The 24,267-nt window shown below is 52.5% G+C and overlaps 11 protein-coding genes and 2 non-coding genes across 13 annotated transcripts; 7 read left to right on the top strand and 6 right to left on the bottom strand.

The window, feature by feature from the left end:
• Positions 1-269: 269 nt before the first annotated feature.
• LY79DRAFT_277656 (uncharacterized protein) lies at positions 270-1,172 on the bottom strand. The gene has a single exon (XM_060552085.1). The coding sequence runs from the start codon at positions 938-940 to the stop codon at positions 323-325; it is 618 nt and encodes a 205-aa protein (XP_060412101.1). The 5' UTR covers positions 941-1,172; the 3' UTR covers positions 270-322.
• On the top strand, positions 1,173-2,225 carry LY79DRAFT_277657 (uncharacterized protein). Its single transcript, XM_060552086.1, has 2 exons — positions 1,173-1,362; positions 1,415-2,225. The coding sequence occupies exon 2, from the start codon at positions 1,457-1,459 to the stop codon at positions 2,066-2,068; it is 612 nt and encodes a 203-aa protein (XP_060412100.1). The 5' UTR covers positions 1,173-1,362; positions 1,415-1,456; the 3' UTR covers positions 2,069-2,225.
• Positions 2,183-2,545, top strand: LY79DRAFT_671315 (uncharacterized protein; the record flags this gene model as incomplete). Its single annotated transcript, XM_060563899.1, has 1 exon — positions 2,183-2,545. One exon carries the CDS (start codon positions 2,183-2,185, stop codon positions 2,543-2,545), a length of 363 nt encoding a protein of 120 aa, XP_060412099.1.
• A 509-nt stretch (positions 2,546-3,054) lies between these two features.
• On the top strand, positions 3,055-3,948 carry LY79DRAFT_581330 (uncharacterized protein; the record flags this gene model as incomplete). Its single annotated transcript, XM_060560184.1, has 3 exons — positions 3,055-3,297; positions 3,599-3,726; positions 3,939-3,948. 3 exons carry the CDS (start codon positions 3,055-3,057, stop codon positions 3,946-3,948), a joined length of 381 nt encoding a protein of 126 aa, XP_060412098.1.
• A 1,385-nt stretch (positions 3,949-5,333) lies between these two features.
• LY79DRAFT_635781 (uncharacterized protein) lies at positions 5,334-6,172 on the bottom strand. Its single transcript, XM_060562259.1, has 2 exons — positions 5,770-6,172; positions 5,334-5,682 (listed from the first exon to the last, which is right to left on the bottom strand). The coding sequence occupies exons 1-2, from the start codon at positions 6,001-6,003 to the stop codon at positions 5,464-5,466; spliced, it is 453 nt and encodes a 150-aa protein (XP_060412097.1). The 5' UTR covers positions 6,004-6,172; the 3' UTR covers positions 5,334-5,463.
• A 1,705-nt stretch (positions 6,173-7,877) lies between these two features.
• Positions 7,878-7,964, bottom strand: LY79DRAFT_t178. The gene has a single exon. It is a non-coding gene; the product is annotated as a tRNA-Glu (tRNA).
• LY79DRAFT_635779 (uncharacterized protein) lies at positions 7,878-9,106 on the bottom strand. Its single transcript, XM_060562258.1, has 2 exons — positions 8,544-9,106; positions 7,878-8,471 (listed from the first exon to the last, which is right to left on the bottom strand). Exons 1-2 carry the CDS (start codon positions 8,740-8,742, stop codon positions 8,371-8,373), a joined length of 300 nt encoding a protein of 99 aa, XP_060412096.1. The 5' UTR covers positions 8,743-9,106; the 3' UTR covers positions 7,878-8,370.
• A 1,075-nt stretch (positions 9,107-10,181) lies between these two features.
• Positions 10,182-11,949, bottom strand: LY79DRAFT_690743 (uncharacterized protein; the record flags this gene model as incomplete). The annotated part of the gene is made up of 6 exons (XM_060564734.1): positions 10,182-10,890; positions 10,952-11,076; positions 11,163-11,306; positions 11,336-11,445; positions 11,539-11,706; positions 11,919-11,949. 6 exons carry the CDS (start codon positions 11,947-11,949, stop codon positions 10,182-10,184), a joined length of 1,287 nt encoding a protein of 428 aa, XP_060412095.1.
• Positions 11,933-13,669, top strand: LY79DRAFT_690741 (cytochrome P450; the record flags this gene model as incomplete). The annotated part of the gene is made up of 5 exons (XM_060564733.1): positions 11,933-12,098; positions 12,149-12,299; positions 12,358-12,786; positions 12,821-13,544; positions 13,634-13,669. 5 exons carry the CDS (start codon positions 11,933-11,935, stop codon positions 13,667-13,669), a joined length of 1,506 nt encoding a protein of 501 aa, XP_060412094.1.
• A 1,254-nt stretch (positions 13,670-14,923) lies between these two features.
• On the top strand, positions 14,924-15,018 carry LY79DRAFT_t181. Its single transcript has one exon. It is a non-coding gene; the product is annotated as a tRNA-Ile (tRNA).
• Positions 15,019-17,222: 2,204 nt separating this feature from the next.
• On the top strand, positions 17,223-18,462 carry LY79DRAFT_581326 (zinc-binding dehydrogenase; the record flags this gene model as incomplete). Its single annotated transcript, XM_060560183.1, has 3 exons — positions 17,223-17,409; positions 17,509-18,157; positions 18,210-18,462. The coding sequence occupies 3 exons, from the start codon at positions 17,223-17,225 to the stop codon at positions 18,460-18,462; spliced, it is 1,089 nt and encodes a 362-aa protein (XP_060412093.1).
• Positions 18,463-18,844: 382 nt separating this feature from the next.
• Positions 18,845-20,270, bottom strand: LY79DRAFT_591737 (oxidase; the record flags this gene model as incomplete). Its single annotated transcript, XM_060561319.1, has 3 exons — positions 18,845-19,175; positions 19,233-19,407; positions 19,460-20,270. The coding sequence occupies 3 exons, from the start codon at positions 20,268-20,270 to the stop codon at positions 18,845-18,847; spliced, it is 1,317 nt and encodes a 438-aa protein (XP_060412092.1).
• Positions 20,271-22,138: 1,868 nt separating this feature from the next.
• LY79DRAFT_519564 (CFEM domain-containing protein) lies at positions 22,139-23,873 on the top strand (the record flags this gene model as incomplete). Its single annotated transcript, XM_060555153.1, has 8 exons — positions 22,139-22,249; positions 22,304-22,442; positions 22,509-22,693; positions 22,752-22,788; positions 22,849-22,916; positions 22,971-23,353; positions 23,410-23,477; positions 23,527-23,873. 8 exons carry the CDS (start codon positions 22,139-22,141, stop codon positions 23,871-23,873), a joined length of 1,338 nt encoding a protein of 445 aa, XP_060412091.1.
• Positions 23,874-24,267: the final 394 nt, after the last annotated feature.

Raw genomic sequence — 24,267 nt, 5'->3', positions numbered from 1 at the left:
AACTAGAACACATGTTCCTCTGTAAATCAGGGCCCGGACGGCCCTTACATGCACAACAGGGCGTCTGGGTTGGCGGGCATGGAATGTTGGGGGGTTTTTTTTTTTTCTTCTTTTTTTTTGCCCCGACACAAGATTTTGATATCCGTGGACCTGGTGCGTCGTCTGCTGTTCGTCACTTCGTGTTATCTACTATCACTTGCAATGTCTTTGTCGTAGTTTACGCTCATCCGGTACCGACTCCGCTTCACGCACCCTGTCGTTCCACTCACCTTGAACCAAGTACTCACCAGCTTGGCAGATGCCCTTCGACAAACACCGGTTGCTATCCGCCTCTACCGTCACGAATCTTGGCTTCCCTGAGGACGGCATGACTTCTCCTCCACGACCGGTATCCGAACTGGAACTGCCACAGCCAGAAGCCGGGGCCAACCAACGCCAACCCAACAAAGACGGCCGCAACCGCTACGATGACCGTGACCGCGGACCACGCGCTCACCTCCGTAAAGGCACGCCACCCCCCGTCGTCCTTGGCGGCCAGCACCACCTGCATCGCCGAGAGGATCAGAGACAGCGCGGCGAATACGGAAAGGAGCGTGGCGGCGGACTTCTTGAGGAACCGCCGGATCTGCCAAAACTCCTCCTCGTAGAAGACCCTGTTTTTCAGTCCCCTCTGCGTCGCGGCCGAGGGCTGGAAGATGCGTACGGCGCAGTGTAGCCGGGACAGGCGGAACTGGCCAAAGTGCCACCTAGGAGACGCCTCGGCGTTGCTGACGTTGGAGAATGATCGGATGAACGCTGCGAAGTCGGCGTACGTCAGCTCCGATTGCGATGTCTTCTGCTGCCCTCGTCGTGCTGATACTGGGAAGGGCGAGATGAGGTGCGCCTCCTTGGCCAGCTCGAAATCCGAAGGGTAGCGTATGAGACGCTCGTACGAACGCATGAAACCGAGCGCCTCGCCGCGGTGTTCGCTTCCGGGGGGGCGAGGCCTCGGGCCCAAAACGAGTGGCTAAGAGAAGGGGTCACGCAAGGGACGAGGGCGCTCATAGTGACACTGGATTCACCTCCAGGCAACAAACCTGCCAACCTCCAGCAAGTATACCTAAGACTCGAAAAGCAAGCAATATACTGCGTATTCCCATCTTCAATGCGTTCTGTTCGCATCGTCATCCTAAGAAACTAATACAGTGGTCATGGATCACTTAACAGCGCTGTACGTTCTCATTTTCCTGCTCTCGATAGCCTCTACGACCGACTCACCAAGGGAATCCCGTCCCGGATGCACCATCTCCAAGGTCCAAAGTCCGAGTTTAAGATTGTACCGGTGGGTCCCAGCGTGTTCCCGACGCGGGCTGATGGTGTCGAGTAGGCGTGGCCAAGTCCCATCGTGATGGAAGTTCCTGACTAACCGACGCAGTATCGACTTCGCCCACGGCCTGGGGTCCAACCCCGACACGACATGGAGAGCAAAGGCCCCGCCCACTCACGAGGCAGCGGTCCCAGAGAGCGAATGGCTCGTGACGGGAACAACGTTCGAAACGACGGTCTGGATGTGGACCATTACGGGCTAAACAAATTCGGCTTCAGAAGCTCCAGCTACGAGAAAATCAAGTCGAGGCTTCTCAAAGTAACCCAGCACTTGGCTAAGACGGAAAAGCACCACTACTCGGTTCCAGTCGAAAGGTCAGGCACTTATACCGACCGTATTGAGCCCTCAAGGGATCTAGACCAAAAATTGCAAATACACCATGTGAATGGAGGCATCCCGCATGCGGTTATTCTTCATGGCCTGGGCGGTACCGGTAAATCTCAGATGGCGCTGGACTACGCGCAGAGGAAGAAAGGTCAATACAACCCCATCCTCTGGCTCGATGCGACGAACGAGGAGTCTGCGCGATCCAGCTTCAAGCGATGTGCCACGGAGCTGCAAATACACGTCGAGCGTGCCGAAAACCAGGGCTCGGTCTTCGAAGACTCGGCTGTCCAAGCAGTAAACCGATGGCTTCGCGACAGGACTGAGGCGGACGACCAGTGGCTCGTCATAGTCGACAACGCCGATGATATCGATTGAGGCGTCAAGAAGATTATACCCAAGGGACAACACGGAAGCATTCTCATAACCAGTCAAGACAGCCGAAGTACGCATCTCCTTGATGAGGTTTGCAAACGGGTTCACATCGATGTCATGTCGCAGACCGAGGCAGCGACACTTCTCCTCAAACACCAGGATAAAGATGCAGATTCAGCTTCCAAAGAAACTCAGCACCACTGCAACGAGGTAGTACAAAAGCTCGGATGTCTCGCGCTTGCCATTGATCTTGCTGGAGCCTACATCAGCAGCGACGCCATGCCTCAGGTTGCTCTGTCGCGATATCTCACCGACTATGACAAGCACCACAACGAGCTCCTCAAGACGGACGGGTTTCGGGGACTGCGACCGCCAGAAAAGACTGTTTGGACAGCGTGGAACGCCACGCGGGGGAAAATCAAGAGGGAATATACGTCCATGCGGCCCGGCTTGTTACTCACGTTTCTTTGCGCAATTTAAAGGCAACATCGTCCGGGAAGAGATGTTTCGTCTTGCGAGCCTCTGTATGGCGAAGCACGAACCATCATCGCAGGACTTTGACCAATATTGTTCGACAAAAAACGGCGAGTGGGATGATTTCAATTATCGAAGGAGCTGCAATGTCCTGGTGAGGTACAATATGCCGCAGCAGGTCGAGGGAAATGAGAAAATGGAATGGCCCGGTATTGCGATGCATAATCTAGTACGGTGGAGGGCAACGCAGGCCGATAATGGCCGAATCTCGCTTCGGAGGCATTATGAGGTGTTTATCCTTGCAGCGTGCATGCAGCTCATGGATGAAGGTGGAGTGGAGTTTCGTCGACATCTGATCGTACATACGCAAGATATTGACGATGATTCATTGGAGTACGCAACCGAATGGGAATTTCTTGCCAAGGAGACGCTGGGTAAACTATGCTATGGGGAGGACAGGTGGAGGGAGCCTGGAGGCCGAAAGGCTACATGTGCGGGCAGTGGAGCTAAGTAAGATGGTGCATGGTGAGGAGCACCCTGGTACTCTCCAGAACATCGGCAACCTGGCGACAATTATTGCGCACCAGGGCAAGTCGAAGGAAGCTGCTGATACGCTCATGAAGGTAGCAGAGTTAGAGAAAAGGGTGCTAGGATCGGAGCATACAAGTACGCTGCGAAACACCCACAATATAGCGATCACGCTTTGGGGACAAGGCCAGTTGAAAGAAGCTCAGGACATACTCATAAAGATAGTAGAGGTAGAGAAAAGGGGGCATTCACACCTTAGCGTTAATGCTTGGGGTACAAGGTCTCTGGATGGAGGCTGAGGAACTACTTAGACAGGTTAAGGAGATAAGCAAAAGGGTGCTTGGAGTGGAACATCCAGATACGCCGATGGCTAGCAAAAACCTAGCGAAAGCGCTTGGGAATCAAGGACGTTGAAAAGAAGCAGAGTTGCTAGCAGTACAGGCGATGGCACCCGGAAAGAGGGTGCTTGGAGAGGATCACCCCGACACCCTCGACAGCATGTGTGCGTTGACTCTGATATACCATCCTTAGGGCAGATTGGAAGATGCCGTCGAGTTGTTACGAGATTACACACACAGATCTGAAAAGGTGTTTGGAATTGAAAACATTCATACAAAATCAGCTCTGTCAAAACTCCCTCAATGGCGGGTACAGAGACAGTAAGAGGAGCAAGAGTCAAGCTACGCTAATAGACATAGTTATATGTCTCTTGTTTGCAAGCAAATACCTCGCAAAATACAGTGTAACTGTCAGTATCAGCTAGACGATATGAGTAATTATATATGAGACAGAACTGAGTAACTTGCTTCATTTCAAGACGTAGTAACTTATAAATGTAATCTAAAAATAAATATATTGCTAACTAATTTAGGAAATACTAGTTCCACTGCACTGTGTTCTTCAAAGCACAGCCTCAACTGTTGGTTATCAAACAAAAGCTTCAATATAAGCGTAGAGGATCACTTTCTAGTATATTGGAAATAGCATAAGCCAAGCAACAGCGCCAGAGTGAACGCTTCTCAAATCAGAATACAGGAATGTGACTCGAGCTTGTTACAGTAGGCCGGCTGGCTTTTAGGCAATATCTTGACATGTATCCGAAACTTGTACGCCTTGCCGATGGCTTAGCTGAGGCCGCTTAATATAAATAAGTCTGCTTCTTATAACATCAGATTAAAGCTCAAAGCAACCAAGGGAAATCAGACAATAAATTTGTTGATTCAATTAAGTCACCATCATACAAATGCAAAGCAGCTTATGTGACTGGGGACTGGGGGAATCTAGACCCAAAGCATTGCCCAATGGCCCTAATGCAGCCTACTTCTTCCCCATCAGATAGACCTTCATCTTCATGTCATGTCTCGGCCTGGCCACCATACCGGTCACCTGAAAAGCCAGATCTCCCACGTTGCGGTCTAGGCCCATGTAGTCCAGACTCTGCGTTGTGCCATTCACCACCGTCAGTACAGGAGATGAGCATGGTTATGCAGGCGAAGGTGTCCTTGGTGGTGCCGTAGCCGCCGAGGAGGACCTTGAGGCTGGGGTGGTGTTAGTGATCGAATTCAGTTTCACAAAATGGTTCAGAATCCTATCATCACCTATTTGGTGACGGCAGTGTTGATGAACTCATCATCCAGCGTCGCGCTCGGTCTGCCCTGGGTCCTGTCAAGGACGATGCGGTCGAGGATGCTCTTGGTCTGTCGCCTGGAAGGCAGCTCCCTCTCGTCCTGAAAGATGCGCTACCTCTCCGTCATCTCGACCGCGAGATTACCCCTCACGTGGCCCTCGAGCGCTTGCCCTGCCGGGCCTTGCGCTTGTTCCATGGGTTCCACGTGTTGACGAATGTCGTGGCGGTGTTGATCGACGCCCGCAGGTCCTCCAGTAGCGACGACCTGGACAGCTGCGACCCGAGCGAGACGCCGAAGACGTCGAAGACAGCCCTGGCCGCCTCCTCTTCCATGCTGAAGGCGGCCCCCGCCTCAGCGAGCGCGCCCAGCCGCTCCCGGAAGACGAGAACCTGCTCGGCGATCATGCCGGGCGGCGTCTGGGTCGGCGATGACGACCTGCGACTTGACAAAGGGCCACGGTTCGACGTAGAAGATGCTGCCGGCGCCGTACCTTTGCGCCATGATAATGTAGATGTGCTGCGGGTGGGTCGCCGCCAGCTCCTCCGGTGTAGCCCCCAGATCCACGGGTGTTTGGGCGGTCGCGACTGTTTTTGCCTGACAAACAATGGGTACTAGCACAAATAAAGGACGCACATTATAACCAAAAAGGGTATTTACTATGTATAACTATACATTAAAGATGCGAAATGGATATACGGTACCATGTACCATGAAAATAATCTAATATACGCATAGATCGATTGCATGCGCACGTAAGCAAGCCAACATTTAGGTACGTGTCTGCTGGTGCGATACAATGCATCCATGCTCCCATACGAAGTCATCGCCAGCATGTCCGGTCCTGTTCACGCCCATGTCGTAGGCAACGTGCCCCTTGTTGTCACGGAAAGAGGCATCGGTTGGGTAGCTTGAGACCGATGCCCAACCCTGGGTGACATCATTAGCCCAGTACTCGTCTCGGCTCATGCTGCTCCAGCGTGTTTTGCTCTGGAGAAGAAATAGTCAGCATTCGGTCGTTTGTGGCCTAGAATAGGTAATCTGGGGGGGGGGGGGGGGGGGGGTGTCAATATGTACCGTGAAGTTCGAAGAAAAGAAACCGAATGTCGCCGCAACATCTTTATCAAACAGGTATGCCTTTTGGAAGTCAAACCAGCGATCGTATGTGGCTGCCAGGTCGGGCTCTGGGACGATGGGGTCGCAAGGAGGAGGGATTATTGCGGGTGGCGCTCCGGACTGCTGAGGCAGAGCCACAGCCTGAGAGGCAGCAGCCAGGAGCAGTCCAAGAGGTTGGAAGAATGAGGTTCGCATCTTTGTGGGTTGAATGTGTTGACTGTTTCACGGGTAGTAGAAACGAGAGAAGATGGGATGAACAACACTACTGTTCCTCGCAAACCGGTGTGAACGGGGACAAGGTTGAAGTATTTAACCTACGTATCACTGCATCTTGATACGTCATAACACAACACTCCTTTTTCTATATACGGCTAGGAGGGAGGCATAACCCTTGCCCGTTGCATTATTCTGCGTAGTGGAGTGGAGATTTTAGTTAGCTAATAGGGGCAGATCGTAATTGGAGCCCATTATTTTTGGAATAATACCTGAGTTTAAGTCAAACTTAATATACGAGGTGTGTCTACTACTATGGCGATACGACCATAGTTATGTCAGAATTAAATTACTTATACGATGGTACCAGGCCGAAGTTAATTGCCCCTGTTAGGTAACCAATGTTCACCCCCCTACTACGGGGCTTCACTTTTGATGAATATTCCCCATCTATTCTGATGTCAGCCATGGGGTAACATCATAGGGGTAATTAACTTACTCCTGCCACCCTGTATAATATATGTCAAGCATTCTGCTTGTGTGGTCGCCCGCCCCTTTAAGACTATACCAATCAGAACCCTGCATTCATTACGGAATCTCCGCGAAGGCCCTGCCCGTGGTAACCAAGTATTGCCATTCAAAAGAGGCTGAGCAGTGGACGCACACAGGGCTTCCCTGATAATGTTCATCAAGCCGAGCTAGATGCCCTCTGTCGCATCTGGGGTACCCTTCTCGCCCTTGGCCAGTGGTCTTGCTGTGTATCCCAGAAGAGGTTTTCCGACGACTGTGACCGAGTACTGCGGTGGACGTGACATTCGTTAGGCGGCAGAAGAGACAACTTGCAGTTTGATTTTCTCAGTCAGCCATCTGGATTGTAAGACGGGTTGCGGCCGCCCGGTCAGACGGCGGATCCAGAGGGATCGGATCAGATGATCTGATAAGATGATGGCAGAGGTAGATGGGCTCGGATTGGACGAAACTAGCACGGATGGGGGTCCTCAGTCATCGGGGAGTGAGTCGCACTAACGCCGTGCAGGAGGTTCCGGGAGCCTCGTGATGGAAGGGTGGTGAAGCAACGCCGATGACCCCTACCCCCCGCTCTGTGTCGATCTAGTGTTCCTAGCGAGTCTGGGGTCAGCCAGTGGACATCTGGGGAATACTCTTGGGGACTTCACGGCCTGATTCTATCAGCGGCACACATCTATGGACGACTGCTCTCTCCCTCGTCACGTTATGGGACGCCGAACCCGGAGCTGCCGACAGACGGGTTTGGCATGGTTTCTTCCCTTGCAGGCCTGCCAGCGATCTTCTCCGAGGCGGTCCATCACCATACGGAGAAGAGCTAGGCGGGATGTGGGTGTAAGTCCGCCGGCGTGTGACGGAGGGAACGTGTAAGTTTACAAGAACCTGCAGAGACTGGCTGGCGAGGGATTATCACGTAAACGTGAATTACCGCCTGCTGCGAGGGAGCGCTCCCAGTGTAGGTTCGGGTTCTCTCGGGCTGAAGCAGACACCCATATGGTGGCGGACGAAGATGGCTGTAGCCGATCGTACGCCGATCCTATCACGGGACGTGTTGTGCGGATTGAAACCCTGCTCTGCCCAACTAAAGACGAGCTTTCTCCTCTCGGACATTAGTCAGTGGTGTTTGTTGACCCTCATAGCTATATTAGGCGTGGTAGGTCACGGCCTTCTTGAATGAATCTAGACTGCGCAGGCTAGACAAAAATTCCTATCGTTCTTTGAGTTGTAAATGTTTTACGTAACTTAGGTAGTGGAAGCAAAATAAATGAACGGCAAAGAATGGTAGGAGTGAGCTTTGCTGGATGCAAAACGTCAAGGAAAACAGCAAAAGCTTCCGAAACCGAGAATCGAACTCGGGGCTATGCCTAACCTCTCATCGAGATGAGAGGGCATCATGTTGGCCACTACACCATATCGGATGTGGTTGCTTAGAGCCAAAAAGTTGCCAATTATCAAGCATTGTGCGTTGGAAGTGGAGCGGCGACGCCGGGTTGGCCCTTGGTGCGCTCCACTAAGTGGCTTACACGGTAGAGGTGAACTGATTACCAAAGGGACAAGGCATCGCTCGTCACAGGAATGCGATGGGAGTAGAGCGCAGCTCGAAGCGGCATTGACGCTCGTAAACAATTAAGAAAACTAGCAGTAGTGTGGTATCATCCTAGTGAAACCCAGTGTCGCGATGTCAACCGATTCCTAGCTCCTTCACTCGGTGTGCATCTCTCAGCGCTGCCGAAGGCTATACAGCCAGCCCATTCACGCGGCAGCCTCCCCTGACAATATACCCTTATCCTTGAATGGCCATATGCGATTACGGTGTCGGTCTGTTTAAGCCGTCTTCTTGCCAGCGGCAACCTGTCTGCCCTGCGACGTGTAGTGGACGTACGCGTAGCCGCCAGCGGCAATGACGCCGATGATGACAAAGTTGCCTGTGATGATGCCTATTAGTACGCACACTCCTCTCCCAGCTTTAGTAAAGAGCCGTGGGGTTGGAGACTTACTCAAGAAGAACTTGCCGAGTCCGCCAACGACGTCAATGGCGCCCGAGAAGACGTCCGAGATGAGGTTGACGATGCCGGTGAAGAAGCCGATGATGGTGTTGAAGATGGTCTGGAGGACGTGGTAGAAGGCGTTGAAGATGGACGAGAGGAGCTCGTAGATGCTGCTGAAGAGGTCCTGGACGGCGTTGGTGACGGCCATAGCTGCGGTTGTTGTGTTCTTGCGTTGATTATATGGGAAAAGGTGGTAATAGTGTGCAGGTGATGATGGTCTGGAGTTGGTTGAAGTGACGTGGTGCGATTGTGATGGGAATTTGCGATGCTTTTCAGAGCTTCGTGAGTGAGCTCGAGAGCCTTTATGGTGCACGCGAGCCAAACGACGTCCAGGTGACGCGATGCGATGCGCCCTCCCCCCCCAGACAAGCGAATGCAGGCCAGCAGGAAGGAGGCGCTGACAGCTGGACGGTCTCGAACCACAAAGTCGCCCGTGACGTCTTCATCGTGACGTCACTAGCCACACCCACACCCACGCGACTCCCAAACGGCGCCTTCCAGCCACAGAGCGGGCGGAACCACAGGATGCGGGAGAAAGGTACAGGTACGTACTTCTCACTTCATACCTGCCTTGTATTAAAACACCCCAAAGAGGGCATTGCGAGGGCGGTGCTGATTGGGTCGTTGCACGGGCAGGAACGCGCCAGTCTGCGAATAAGGGGAGGAAGGCCCGGTCCGCTTACTGTGCTGGTGTGGCACATCCGTCATTCTCTCTCACCCTCACTCTCACTCTCGCTCTCACTCTTACTCTTACTCTCACTGTGTCACACACACCTCCATTCAAGCCACGTTCCTCATTTGCCCCCCCTTCTCGGGTTGTTGTCCATCTCCAACAGGAATGCGTGGAGGGATACGCGGGCTTTAGGTCATGGGTGTCTGGTGAGACAATGATGGGAAACCATGAAAAAGATGGCAGCCGGATGGGGCAACACATGTTTCCAAACCTGGGCTACGTAGCTGTCAGTTCTCAGGCGCCAATCCAAGGGGTTATCTATTTACTAACCTTGTTTCTGTCACCTTTGAGATGACTTCATGTTTGATGAGGAAAGGGCTTCATCGGCCTTTGTTGGTCTATCCCAATGAACCGTCCACTACCTTGCCAGCCCGATCATGGTCTCTAAATCCGCCGTAATCGTTCTCTCAACTTGTTTTCCGGCTTGCCGGCATTTCATACAGAAGTCGATCTTTAGACCTGATGGAGTTGAACATGCCTGATTGATAATTGCCTGCCAAGTATTATTATCAGCAAGTTTAGCTTGAACTGCATGGCTTACAATTCCAAAGATAAGAAACAAAGAGGAAAGAGTTGACTCTTCTCCCTAAAGACTGATCCGCCTACACTAAGTGTCAATGGACAGGGTAGGCTCGTCTCACTAGCGTCGGTCGTCACATGGCCGGCCCCCGCAAGAATTTGCAACTGTGTTTCCGACGTGAACCCCCGCGTCTTAGCGTGATAGTCAGTCCCTCTTGGGGATACGGCTCAAGGCAAGGGGTGCCATGAGTGTGAACTACCAGTGTGCCTGATGTTTTGAAAGTAATCAGGGTTATTACTCAGAGGTAAAGCAAGTGGCCACGGCCGTCTATACTCTATGCCACGGGCAATAGACTATGTCTAAACGGCGGTTGGCTTGCAACACCAGAGAAGGCAGCCCAGTGGTGCCTGAAGGCTTCGTCGCTGCGGCATGTTTCCAACCATACAAGGCGTCGAGCATGAACAAGAGCGTCGTCCCAGCAGGTCAACTGCGTTGCATGGACAACATCTCTTACCCTCTTTGTAATCCATTCATAATGCTCGGTTCCATATGAGGCCGCCATGCCTATGGTCAGCAGCCAGACATCTAGGGAGTCGTATTGATGCGGTGTTGCATGTAGTTGCTTGAGGTGGTTCATGAACCGACCCAAAATGGTGTTAAACATCACCGTATGCGAGTAATACGTCGGCCCTTGGATGATAAACATGTAGAGTATAATGGCGTTGCGTACGCACTCGGAAACTGGAGACTGGGTGTGCATTCCACTCGGCATCGACAGTAGTAACCGATGCATGACAAAGCATGTGAGGTCGTGAAGGCGTGTAGGTGTGAGAGACACATTTTGCGCCCGTCGAAAGATATTGCGCAGGCGCACCGCCACTTCTCTGACGATGTAGTCAATCTCGACGCCACCCAGCTCTGAGATGTCTTCGTGGAAGGCGGCCGAGTCGAGTTGCCATTCTGGGGGAGGAGGAACCCCATCGCCTATCCCGGCGTCGTCTTGCGTCTCGAACTGGGGCTGGCCCGTGACGATCATTGACACCCTTTGGGAGGATGTCTGTGAATACAACGCCTTGGGCTAGGGAGTGGAGCACTTCGACTCACCAGCTGACCATTCTCGCAGTGAGCGGGCTGGTTTGCCTCACTGCGTTGATGCCGCCTCTCATATCGACCAGCTTCTTCACCCCCGCGACGTGCATCGTGCTGACCCGAGTGTTGCCCTTGTCGAACTGACATGGGAGCGGCCTTGTTAGTGAGCGGTCACGGCAGGCACAGAAGAACGAGACTCGAGGTTCTCTACAGTCTCGATTCTCACCTCAATTGCCGCCAAGGTGATGACAGAGTTCATCGTTCCGTCCTGTATCGCCAGTGACGTGTCTTCGACTTTGCGTCGCAATAAAGCCACTGAGTCGGCCATCAGGATCTCGGAGGACTGGAAACCCTTCTGGGCGAGCAACTCCTCGTCAAGCACGCCGTTTGCAGAGAGACGTGGAACAGCGCCGGATCGCCGAGGGCCAGCGGCCACCACGAGACGAGGAAAGGGTTCGACGTCGCGCTCAGGTCCAGGGGGTAGTATTCGAACGCGATCTTGTGGAGAACTGCAAGGGGTTTTAGTGAGCCAATCCTCTGCCATCTCAGAACCTTGTCCCCCTCCCCCCCCGAGTAAGAATCAACCGGACGGACTTGCGTACAGCTATGTATCAAACGTTGAACCTGCTCCCGGGGAAGCCTGGTCTGTGGATAGGAGTCGAAGGGATCGAGGGACCCGAAGCGGTAGTTGGTCAAAGCACCTGATCCGTCTAGACCAGCCCCGGACGATGACGACGACGACGACGCTGATGCTCCGTCCCCCGGCAGGGCTGGCTTATACCATGTATGGAACGAAAACGAGCCGGTCATTGCAGGTGTTGCAACGAGGGATTGTCGAAACGAGCCGCTTGGGTATCGTGCTAACGGAATGGACGTTTGGAGGGCCATTCGTAGGCTGGGAGTTGGTCTTTATATAAGAAAGCCGCAGACGGCCGGTCCCTGCCATTTGAATCAAGGTCAAGTTCTTGTAAGTTGTACACACCTCCGAGCTTCGAGATGGCTTCGGTGATCATTGGCACGCCCGTCGCGCAGGCCGAGCTGCAGCAAACATGGTCCAACAGTACATTACACTTCCCGGGTAACCTCCCGGGCTTTTTTGCCGGTTGGTCTACTTGGCAGTATGCTGTGACATTTCTGCTTGGTGTTGTAGTCTACGATCAAGGTACTATCCACCTCCAGCCTGTGCAGTGTGTCTCAAGCTGACTCTATTAGTTATGTACCTCATACGCAAAGGTTCAATCGCAGGTCCTACGCTCAAAATCCCACTCATGGGACCCTTCATTCAAGCTCTGCATCCAAAATTCGAGGAATATCTAGCACAATGGGCGAGCGGTCCCCTGAGTTGTGTATCCGTCTTCCACAAGTAGCCAACGCTCTCCAAAGACCCTCCCATGCATCCCCAACTGACTGGAATATTCCAGGTTCGTCGTGCTTGCGTCCGACCGAGACATCGCCCACAAGGTCTTCAAATCACCAGCCTACGCCGGGCCGTGCATCGTTCCCATCGCCAAGGACATCCTCGGCCCTAAGTCCTGGGTATTCCTCCAGGGCAAGGCCCACGTCGAGTACCGCCGGGGCCTGATGCCCCTGTTCACCAACAAGGCCATGGCGACCTACCTGCCCGTCCACGAGAAGGTGCTGGGCGACTACTTTGCCAAGTTCGTCGCCGCGAGCGAGGCGGAGCGGGGAGGACCGACGGCCTTCATGGCGCTCTTCCGCGAGATCAACTGCGCCCTCTCGTGCCGCACCTTCTTTGGCGACTACATCTCCCAGAACGCCGTGGAGAAGATCGCCAACGACTTCTATCTCGTCACCGCCGCCCTCGAGCTCGTCAACGTCCCGCTGTCCATGTACGTCCCTTCCACCAAGGTCTGGCGGGGCAAGCGCGTGGCCGACGCCGACCTGCATCGTCGACCACTGGGTGCTCCACATGATGGAGTCGGAGCGGTACCGCGCGCGGGTCGCCGCCGGGGACGACGCGGGCGCCGCGCGGCCGGCCAACGTGATCCGGGAGTTCACCAACGAGGAGATATCCGAGACCCTCTTCACCTTCCTCTTCGCGTCCCAGGACGCGTCCAGCAGCGCCACCACCTGGCTGTTCCAGATCCTCGCCCAGCGGCCCGACGTCGTCGAGCGCGTGCGCGCCGAGAACCTGGCCGCGCGGGGCGGCGACGGGACCAGGCCCTTTGACCTGCCGATGCTCGAGTCCCTCACATACACCAACGCCGTGGTCAAGGAGGTCCTGCGCCTCCGGCCGCCCGTCATCTTCGTGCCCTACCTCGCGACCAAGAAGTTCCCCGTCACGCCCGGCTACACGGTCCCCAAGGGGTCCATGATTATCCCGTCGTGCTACCCGGCCCTACACGACCCGGAGGTCTACCCCAACCCGGACCTCTTCGACCCGGACCGCTGGATCACCGGGGATGCCGAGTCCAAGACCAGGAACTGGCTCGTCTTCGGCGCGGGGCCGCACGACTGTCTCGCCAGGCGGTACGTGCCGTTGACGATGGCGGCGATGATCGGCAAGGCGGCGCTGGAGGTTGACTGGAAGCATTACGCGACGGCAAAGTCGGAAGAGATCAGAGTCTTTGCGACGCTGTTTCCCATGGTGAGTTTTCTTCCGCTGGATACACGCTCATGAGTGGTATCACTGGTCAGAGGTGAGATGAATGAGGACGTGGCTAATTGAGAACCTAGGATGATTGCCAGCTGAGTTTCACGCGGCGGTCTTAGATCTGCATCTTATGTTTCATTGATGATGGACAGAAGGATGGGCAATATACAAGAGTGGTGAGTTTGTAGAGTTAAGTAATGACGGGTAGTTTGAAGAGGGAACAAGAAATGCCATGTGAGAGGTTTCTAGAGACAAAACTCACCTCAGATGTTTTTACGTCTGACCACATGGCTTTTGTTCTTTGATGCAAGTTTCTCCTGTAAATTTCTATTTGATAAGATTCCTCTTGGTATCGTGTTCTTTGTTCGTTTTGGTTACTTTGTTCTAACAGCAAACTGATCCGCCAGCTCTTCGAGAACCTCTTGCTCCTCTGCAGTCGAACGCCAAACCTTCCCAGCCTCTTCAGTTTCTGTGGGTGGGCGATAAACTGGCAATGAGGGGAGGGGTCGACTATAGTATTTGGAGCTGCCCACTACAGCATCCTCCCTCAGCAGATCATTTCGTTTCTGGTTGCTGTTCATAACCGTCAAGCCTCGCTTGCGCCTAAGTATACGCGGACGCGGGTGCGGGTTCACGGGGTTCTGTAACTGCGCCGAAGGGCTTCGCGATACGTCGTCACTGTGGCTAGCGACCTCCGGCGCAGTTGATGCGTCCTTGGATGATGCGGAGTGTTTCTGGCATGTCGTTGTGCCCCGAGACGCGGGGCCTGATACCTTTGGCTGCATTTCTGGTTCCATAGTGCTGGCTGTTGTTACGGGGGATTCAGTCTTCAAGACGAATCTGGTGTGATGGGGTCTTCTGGTTGAATGGCGACTTTCTGCGAAGATGTAGAGCCCGGTACTGGCAAGTTGGGTGACGTTGACGATTCTAATATGCAGTAGTCAGATCGTCGCGGCATTCTGACTGAGCAGTTTGATAAATTCTGAGAATAGGCAAAGAGTTGAGGACAACGCTTTGTGTGTATTCTATATGTCAGTGTGAGATCAACTGCTTATATCCTATTTTCCCCCTTTTGGACAAAGCCGTATGACCTCGATCTTTATACATACTTGTGGAGGATTCCAGCAATACGTTGTGGTGAATGAGCACAATCTTATGGAAAGGCAACAGTGAATCTTTGATTACAACAACAATGCTGTCTATATAAGAGTCGAACACTTATTGTAACAAAACAAACCACTGAGCTACAGTCAAAGGCTTCTTATCCACGGGGATCGCAATCAACTCCTCGCACTCCGTTGGAGTTGGTGGGGCCAATTGCGCTGTCACCGTCATTGGCGCATTTGCGAGTCATCACAATCAACTCGAAAGCGGGTCGGTTAGCTCAGTTGGTTAGAGCGTGGTACTAATATTTCACCAGAAATGTTATGTAATGCCAAGGCCGGGAGTTCAAGCCTCCCACTGATCACATTGTTTTTGCATGTGGGAGTAATTGTCCGTCATCGTACTGGTCGTTCCCGACCTTGTTTTTGCCCTCGGGCCTAGTAAAGACATGAATGACTCTGATGTGTTGGAGTTTAGCTAGAGTCGCTTCTTTTTATCACCAGGCACTGCTTTCTTAAGTAAGAAAGCCTGAAACCAAGGTAGAAAGTTGTGAATCGAAACCTCGAAACCTCGGGAGATGTCCATTGCGATTCAGCCAGGCTGCATTTCTGGTAGTATAAGGCCTGCTAAGTGAGGTGCCAGCTACGGCGGGATAAGAAGTTCACGCTCTTCGGCGCAACTAACAAGAGGCCAGTACTTTTTTCGCGATGCACTCCTCTTTAGAGTTCGGTAACGTAAGCCTATGGACAATACTCTACAGCCGCACCTTGAACATGGCATTGTGAGCCTGTGACCAACATCGACAGACGCGGTGTTGTTCTCGAGCTGTCTATGCAATCACAGGCTGAAATGCACAAAGTACCAGTTGCAATTGTAATCATATGTCGAAATACCTGAGAACTAGCCCCCATGAATCTCCTGGTTCACATTTTCTATGAGCGTCGTTAACTCTACATCTTCAGCTCAAATCAAACATTCTTCGTTGTGTCGCTGTGACGCAAGAGCCACGCCCTGACGGATCATCAAGAAATGACAGAGTATGCTTCGCAAGAAATACCAGCGCTTACTGGCTAGTAGAGGGTGATTGCGAACCTAGACTGATTTTACAATGTGCCGGCGTTGACCAAGTGGATTGCTTAGAATCTGAGCCAGAGTTGTTCCATACATGTAGGAACGTCAGATTGATCATTACCATTGTTGTCTACCACGCATTGCGGCTGACCATTTAGGGGGAAAAAACAAAAAAGTGTTGTCGTGGGTGCACCGGCGCTACAGTCTACTATAGACAACAAAACCCATAAGGTCCTATGTTGAAGTTTTTCCCGGTCAATGTGCTGGCTAACGGTAAAGAAAAAATGTGATTATGAAGATGGACGTATGACGAACAGCTGACAGTATTTTTATTTGGAAAACGCTGATTTGAGAGCTGTGGTTTAATGTTCTCCGTAGTCTCCAGGCCTCTCGCTTACTACGCAGACAGATATAACAAAGAAGGACAAAGAAGAGCGCTCTGCAAGTGGCCGTGGTGACACTGGGCTGACCAGCTGTTGATCATTTGAATTTGCGACCCATTGTGTCTCGGCTTCCTTGACGACCGGCGATCAACCCCGCCGAGGAAGGCCATCGTCGAAAGGCGGACCAAAGTCCGAATGCGCCGAGTTTGGATAAGCAAAATCTACCCTAGATGAGGTAGGTAGCGTCAAGCCTTGAGACAAGCAGAATCGCTAATGCAAGGTGCTGACAAGGGCAAAGGCCGATGTCAGCCACCCACTTCCGTTGCCTATCGCCGATGAATTATCAATGCTTAGGGGTTACTGTTCGGCCATCAGAATCAGCCGGTAGAGGATCGGCCATAAGCACCTTAATCGCAGATTCGTGCATTGCATGGCAGCCGCTAGCCCAGGGACAGGAAAGTCGGAATATAATGTGGTCCGTGCCTGTCAGCAGGTTGCAGCAAATACCTACTAGTAATTAGCTGGAGGTATCTGTCGTCTTGAGTTGGTTAGAGATGTGTGACAAGGACTGCGAGGTTTTTCTTTGTTTCCCGCAAGTACTGGACTTTATCTGACTCGCGAAGGACCTCGGCTGGGGATGTAGCCCACGTACGCAACATTCTGCAAACGAGCAGCAACCTCGACCCATCGGAAGACTCGGGGTTGTTGTCCGAGAGCTCCTTGCACTAGCAGTCGGAGCAAAACCCAGCGTAGCATGCTGCTGGGGCTCGACACCGCCTGAAGTCCTAGCCTAGCACAAGCCTGCCGCCGGCATGACGGCTGTTCCTGGTGTCTGTGGGCCGGCCTCCGCATCAGTACGAAATGGCATAATGCCGTGTTAACTCCGGCTAGCTCCGGCATAGATGCTTCTCGATGACATGGTGACCGAACCCATAGTTGGACCCCTGCTCCCGAGCTCAGGGATGCCGTCATGGACTTGGCCCTTGGAGGAGCTCAGCTCCCTATGCGTATATAAAGCGTTACACCCGCGCGTTGCCTGTGCATATATCTCGGCCATCGAGTGGTTTACTAGCAGAATTCGCAAACAACACATCCAGATCATCTCGCCGCAACAATGACCGACTACAAGTTCGAAGGATGGCTCGGCCACAGCCCCGAGAGCATCAATGGAAAGATGGAATGGGGCTCGTTTGAGCCCAAGAAGTGGACGGAGGATGATGTTGACATTGAGATCTCCCACTGCGGCATTTGCGGTTCCGACCTTCACATGCTGCGATCAGGCTGGGCCCCGACCCCTTACCGTGAGTTCCCGACGTGTCCAGTTATCCCCGCCCTCCTGCAAACGCGGGGCATTTCGCAAAGTTCTATCCCCCCACTAACACTTGCGCGCCTGTGAACAGCCTGTTGCGTCGGCCACGAAATTGTCGGCAAGGCCGTCCGCGTCGGTAAGAACGTTAAGGACATCTCCGTCGGTGACCGCGTTGGTGTCGGTGCCCAGGCTCGTTCCTGCTTGCAGCCCGACTGCCCCGAGTGCTCCACTGGTCGCGAGAACTACTGCGCTCGCAGCAATGTTAGCACCTACGGAAGCATATACCCTAACGACGAGGGCAAATCCTACGGCGGTTATGCCAACTACAACAGAACCAACGGCCACTTCGTCGTCAAGATTCCTGAGGGTCTCCCGTCAGAAGATGCTGCGCCGATGCTCTGCGGAGGCATCACGGTCTACGCGCCGTTGAAGGACAACGGCTGCGGGCCCGGCAAGACCGTTGGTATCGTCGGCGTCGGCGGCCTCGGGCACTTCGGAGTACTCTTCGCCAAGGCCCTGGGCGCAGACAAGGTCATTGGTATCTCACGTAAGGCCTCGAAGAAGGAGGAGGTCCTGAAGCTGGGTGCCGATCAATACATCGCGACGGACGACGACGAGGGCTGGGCCAAGAATAATGCTCGCAGCATCGACCTGATCATCTCCACCGTTTCCAGCGACAAGATGCCTCTTCAGCAGTACCTGATGCTTCTCAAGGTTAACGGTACCTACATCCAAGTTGGGTAAGTCATCCACGCCGTGCGCCATATTTCACGCATGACTGATAACTTGTAGCGCCCCCGACGGTGGTAATCTCCCTCCTATCAACGCCTTCAGCCTCCTGGCGAGCGGCATCAAGATCGGAGGCAGTGGCATCGGTTCGCCTTCTGAAATCAGGCAGATGCTGGACCTCGCGGTCGAGAAGAAGGTCAAACCCTGGGTCCAGAAACGACCATTGAAGGATGCCAACAAGGCGATTGTTGATATGGAAGCCGGCAATGCCCGTTACAGATACGTACTGGTTAACGAAAAGCATGCCAAGTTGTAAAAAGCGGAACACGGAAGCGATTTTTTTTGGATGAAGGGAGACATGATGAGATGCCGAGATGAACAATTGAAAATCTTTTCGAATTGATGTTTTTTGTTTTCCTCCGAAATGCTTGTGCTAATCTTGCTATAAATGTTACACGCTAGACATAGAACATCTTCTTTATCTTATCAAATGTCAAGACATAGAAGCTATCGTAAACGGCATGTTTTCCTACATGGAGAATCTCACTCCAGGACCGTGGGCGGACATTGCTGCTCAGCTTGTTATGGATCAAAGCTCAGTTGGCAACGTATGGGATATGCCGTCCTCTAACCTTTGGTTGTGTCTGACCCCGTCTACACTTACAACAAGTGAGAGCTAGTAGTCAAGGATGCCCATCTCAAAGAACATTGTCAGACATGCGAGCACCAGGGTACTGAGCCTTGAGACCTTCGTCAAGACTCTGTCCGCCCACCTGCATGTCTTTGAAAGCGGTGCAAGAGAGGTTCACCAAGGCCGTTCCGAGAGCGTCGGTGACCATACTGAGAGGCTTTTCGACGATGGTGAAAATGGTAGACAGGGAGTTTGGCGAGACTGTCTTGAGAATTTCGAAGACGAAGCACAGAAGGTTGTTGCCTTCCAGGAGCTTGGTGAGGTTCAGGACGCCACCCGTGAGGTCGCCAAGGTCGACTCCAGCGAAGCTGTTGATCTCTCCCATGTTGCCTCCGATGCTGTGGACGGAGTCTGTCAGTTTTTGCCTTCTGCACAGGATGGAGAGAATAGCCAACCTTCCCAACTCGGGGTGCTTGAGAATCAGAGCAACAAGGTCCAAGTTCAATTGGACCAAGGTGTAGTCGACTGGCATACGATACCAGTTCTCCGGGATCCTTTCCCAGCCGCGGTTGTACGTGAAATTCCCTTCTTCGCCCTGCACGGCGAAGAAACTCTTGAGGGTTTCCTTATCTGCAGCGCGGTCAATACCCAGTGCCCCCACGCCAAGAGGAAGAACACTTACTGAGGACACCTTCAGGGTTCTCGGAGGAGTAGTTTGAAAACATGCGGCAGGCGAAAAAGTAGGCTGCGTTACGAGCGATCATGCCGGTGAAAGGGCCATAGTAGAAGTTGGGATTGGTCTCAATGGATTCTCTGAAGCGGATGGAAGATCGCTCGCTGAAGAGGTCCATGTTGTAGTCACCTTCGCCGGGCGACATGTCGTACAGCGCCTGAAACTGATCCATGACCATTGTCGAGGCGTCTCCCGTCACGTACAGGTCGGCCCGCGTGAGGGAAGCGTCGCCCTCGATGATGTTGTGAGAGCCATAGAGGCCCCGGGGCGTCCCGAGAAGCCCAAAGACGTTGTCGAGGATGTTGTTCGACGAACGGGAGACGTCGCCGATGGAGAAGCCGGGGTTGACCGACAGAGGGTTTCCAACAAAGACGGTGCCCAAGACACCCAAAATCGCCGCAATGTCGATGCCCATCCCGAAGACCTGGTTGATGGCTCCCGTGACCTCTGCGATGCCGGTCACTCCGTCCCGGCTGATGTAGCCGTGGTTCGCGAGGGCATTCAGGCCCGGGCAGGGGCCGCGCTGGTCGCCCTTCTCAAAGTTTGGCGGAATGAATCTGTGGTTGCCGGCCACATCGATCGGGGTGGTCATCGGGTCGAAGAGGAGCCTCTTCTCGTGGGTCTCATGGAAGACGCCGGCCAGGTGCTCCGAGAGCTTCGAGTCAGCACCGTTTTTGAGAGCCTCATTAAGGTAGGCGGGGAATGCGACCACGCCGCTGCCGAGGTAGGGCAGAAGCGAAAGAATGTAATGGGACTTCATGGCGAAGCCTGTGTAAAGAGCGTGGGCAGCAAATCGCTGGTGTCTGAACGAATGACTAGTGAACGAGTGGACTATAGGAAGCAGATTAATGGTCTAAACGAGAAGGATTGCAAACCAAGACGACGTTCTTGGTCCATTCTTTTACTACCTGAAGTTGACAGGGCTAGTACTGTGGGTTGAAAATATGCCAGATTAAGATCGACCTGTCTCCGGCTTACCCCGGGCCTCAGAAGAGTGTCCGTCGTCAACCAACTAGGCAGGGGTATGAACGACGTCACGATTCTGGCCCGCAAGCAACGCCGGGCCGGTCCCTCTCGGGTTGCGAGTCTTCGTTAACTGGTCAAGCCCCCACACTGGATCAAGATTTGATTTACACCATAGTGGCCCGAACGGACAATGTCGGCGCCGCGACCGACTACCAGGAGAACTTGAGCAGACAGGTTGACAGACCCCCTGTTGCTTAGGGGCAAGGGAAGTAACGCTGCTTAAAATGAGGAGCTGCATGGTTAATATACAACGGAACCATCCAGTGTTAACAACTCGAGCGATCTGCCTTCAAATTCCCCAATAGCCCAAAGGTTCAAGCCTTGAAGCATTCACTGCTCGACAGATACACCGGGAGCTAAGGAAGCTTCCGCGGGTCTCTTCTAAGTAGTCGTAGCAATGGCCGGCATCTCCACTTAGTCAACCGCATAGGCTGGCTGACAGGAGTACGGCTATTTTGGCCGTATTCAAGCGCTTTTAGTAAGAGACACTCATTAAACAAGACCAGCATTTACCCCACAGAAGTGCACTAACAGCTCCCCTATCAAACCGTCAAGTACACTATCTAGATACCTCTGCAGACTAGCATGGCCTAGAAATAAAAAAGCGATTTAGATGTAGAAGCAAAAAAAAAAAAAAGATAGAGAGAGATAGAGGTTAAGGTAGAAATTGGGATTAGGGTTAGATTTAGGAGTAAGGGGCGTGTTTAGGGGTTTGAGAGATGGTTGGGTAAAGTGAGAGAAAACTGTTGGTGATACAGCCAAATAGCTGTATTCTGCTGACAGCTAGACACCGTTGCACCGAGACGCCTATCGTACGGCCGTGGCGTGCGCTCAGAGTCTGGACGATAGAGACGCCGCTACAGCCCCTGAGCGGCGCAACAATCCCGACACCGTGGATCAAGCGATGAGATGTTCGGCGTATTATGGCACAATGAATGGTATTGGGGAACCCAAGGCAGTGTCTGATGCAACTAGGACATTGCTTGCCATGATGTGAATTCCTAATCCAGCGCAGAGTATGGATAACGCGGATCATTAACAATCCCGTATCAAGATGATGGGAGACAATTTTAATGAAAGCACCCACTACACTGGGCATTATTGAACGTTTCCATCAACTTAACCCACTGTTCATGAAAGCTTCTGTGGGCTCGAAGTCGGAATTGTTCTACTAAGGCTAGCACGAGTCGCAGTGGCAGGGTTTGAAACGCAACCCTGTCTGTCGAAATCCACGATGCCCCTCTACCGACCATGGGACCCCCAGGGCTCTGCGCCCCATCTCTAGTCGCTTTAGGAGGTGTATTCTTCGGGAGAAGATGGCATGCAAGGCCATCGTATTTCTACGGGCGTTCGAGGCGGCATGCACTCCAAAAACGGATGCATGTTAATTGTCCGAGTCGAGAACGAATTGAAAGGTTTTCAAGAAGCACAAACTTAATATATAGTAAAGGCCAGGCGTTAGCAGTTATCTGATGCAGTTAGTCTATGCCACCTCGTCGATGAGCGCCCGCAAATTGGACGAGCCGTATTTCCAGCCAAGCTCTTAGGGCCTAATCTGTCTTCGACAGAATAGGAGCTGCCTCTAGAGTACCGTCGTGCGAGATGAAGCACTTTTCAGCTGTCTTGCTCATACTGCTCTGGTGTCAAGGCGTGTGGAGTCTCACCAAAACCATCGACACCCCGGCGCCGTTAGACACTCCTCCATTGTGCGGCGTAAGTGTTGCATTATCAACAGTCATCGAAAGATCTCTAACTGGCAGTGTCTAGTTGAAATGCATCCAACAGGTGGCGCTGGCGACAGGCCTGTGCCCACTTACCAACACGACTTGCCTCTGCACCAATGTTCGACTATACGAGCAAATCTCGCTTTGCGTGCGTTCCAACTGCACCGTTCGAGAGCTATTGCGTATGTTAAAGTCTCTCGGATTCGTTCCGCTTCTTTGGTGTACTACGTACTGACAGTTTCTTGAAGAGATCCAGCGTTACGTCAAGCACGAGTGTGACATGCCATCCCGGGACCGAACCACTTTGGTATGGGTCGTTGGCATTGTGTTTTTGGCTCTCGGGCTTCTTGCGTTCGTTCTGAGAGTAGTCTCCAAGGTTTTCCTGGGTGGCCAGACTTGGGGTCTCGAAGATTGGGTGATGCTATTAGCTGTGGTACGTCAACTACAGCCCCTCTCGCTTTGTGGAAGAGAATACTAAACATATCTGCCAGACCACCATGATACCTCTTAATGGTCTTTCATATCATAGTGGGTCTTTCTATGTAACAAATCCTTGCTCGAGCTTAGCACTTACTGGTTGATACAAAGTTTCACGAGTTGCCTTGGGTAAAGATATTTGGAACGTTCAGCCTAACGACATTACGCAATTCTTATACGTGCGTTTTGATCCCGGTACTTTTATAATGACCGAAAACTGATCGCGGTTATAGATTTTCTTTTGGGATGAGATTCTCTACTTGGGTGCTTTGGCTGTAACCAAGATTTCTATTCTTCTCTTTTATCTCAAGATCTTCTCCAAGAAGGAGATAAGACTCGGCTGCTGGGTTCTTATCGGCCTCAACATAGCATATCTTATCGTCTTCGAGCTCACCTGCATATTTCAGTGCAGCCCCGTCGAGGGTGCTTGGAAAGGATGGGACAAGGAGTTTCCGGCAAAGTGCAACAACATCAACATCCAGGGCTGGGCAGCCGCCGTTGTCAACATTGCGTTGGATTTGGCGACCCTGCTTCTTCCCCTCAGAGAGCTTTACAGCCTTTCTCTATCCCTAAAGAAGAAACTCATGGTCATGATGATGTTCTGCGTGGGATTCTTGTACGTTCCCCCACGGCTCTGAAGATGATGTACGTGGCGGCTGACATTGTTTATAGCGTAACCATCATCAGCATTGTCCGGCTGAACTCTTTGGCGACTTATGCCACAACCGAGAATGTGACTCGTAAGTAGTCCTTTTCGTTCGAGTAGAAACCGGCATTAACAAACCATAGAGGATTACGTTGAAGTCGGATACTGGAGCACAATCGAAGTGCCGGTCGGTATCATTTGCGCTAGCATGCCTGCCATCTACTCCCTGCTCAGCGTCGTGTTCCCCAAGGTGTTCGGCAGTACGCAGAGGGGCGGCCTATCCAACTACGCTAACCTTTCAGAACCGGCAAATCCGACCTCAAGCACTTCGAAACTACCAGCCATTCGAGTTCAGAAAGAGTTTTTCCTTAAGTCAGGGCGTCGAGGCGATGTTTCCTATACGGACCACGAACTGGACCAAACACCTTTCCGCGATCCAAATTCATGCTCGTCACAAAAGAAGCTAGCAACCCCCCTCGAGTCTGTCTGAATATCAGTGTTTTGGGCTTATTGGCATTCTAGTTATTCTCTTTTGCTGACATTTTAAATAAAAAGGGTTGACCCCCGTCATTCCCTCTTGTACATAGTATCAGCCTGCGCAAACAGACCCTGAGAAATCATCAGCCTACCCTACACCGTATACTACATCTCGCGATTATCGAAGCACGATTGAACTACGTGAAATGTTCTTGTCTTTTTGCTGATAAACCTGCACATCATCAATTCACTGAAACAGCACTCTGTCAACCCAATCACATGTCTCCTCTACAGAATTCTATTCGGGTAGAATCTGACACTAACCAGTGGAATCTCACACTAGTCAATGGAATCTGATACTAACCGATAGAATATGAGCATCTCCAAAGATGCAAAAGACGGGGGGT

Source organism: Colletotrichum navitas, assembly GCF_030913465.1.
Source record: "Colletotrichum navitas strain CBS 125086 chromosome Unknown LY79scaffold_48, whole genome shotgun sequence".
NCBI classification, from domain to species: domain Eukaryota; kingdom Fungi; phylum Ascomycota; class Sordariomycetes; order Glomerellales; family Glomerellaceae; genus Colletotrichum; species Colletotrichum navitas.
Note: the sequence above shows the minus strand (reverse complement) of the source record. Positions and strands in the feature narration are given on the sequence as shown.

Coding starts and splice junctions, on each gene's coding strand:
- LY79DRAFT_635779 (XM_060562258.1), bottom strand. CDS start 8,742: ATGGCCGTCACCAACGCCGTCCAGGACCTCTTCAGCAGCATCTACGAG. Junction 8,472..8,543: donor ACTCGGCAAGTTCTTCTTGA/GTAAGTCTCCAA, acceptor GCATCATCACAG/GCAACTTTGTCATCATCGGC.
- LY79DRAFT_277656 (XM_060552085.1), bottom strand. CDS start 940: ATGCGTTCGTACGAGCGTCTCATACGCTACCCTTCGGATTTCGAGCTG.
- LY79DRAFT_635781 (XM_060562259.1), bottom strand. CDS start 6,003: ATGCGAACCTCATTCTTCCAACCTCTTGGACTGCTCCTGGCTGCTGCC. Junction 5,683..5,769: donor TCTTTTCTTCGAACTTCACG/GTACATATTGAC, acceptor TTTCTTCTCCAG/AGCAAAACACGCTGGAGCAG.
- LY79DRAFT_277657 (XM_060552086.1), top strand. CDS start 1,457: ATGGAGAGCAAAGGCCCCGCCCACTCACGAGGCAGCGGTCCCAGAGAG.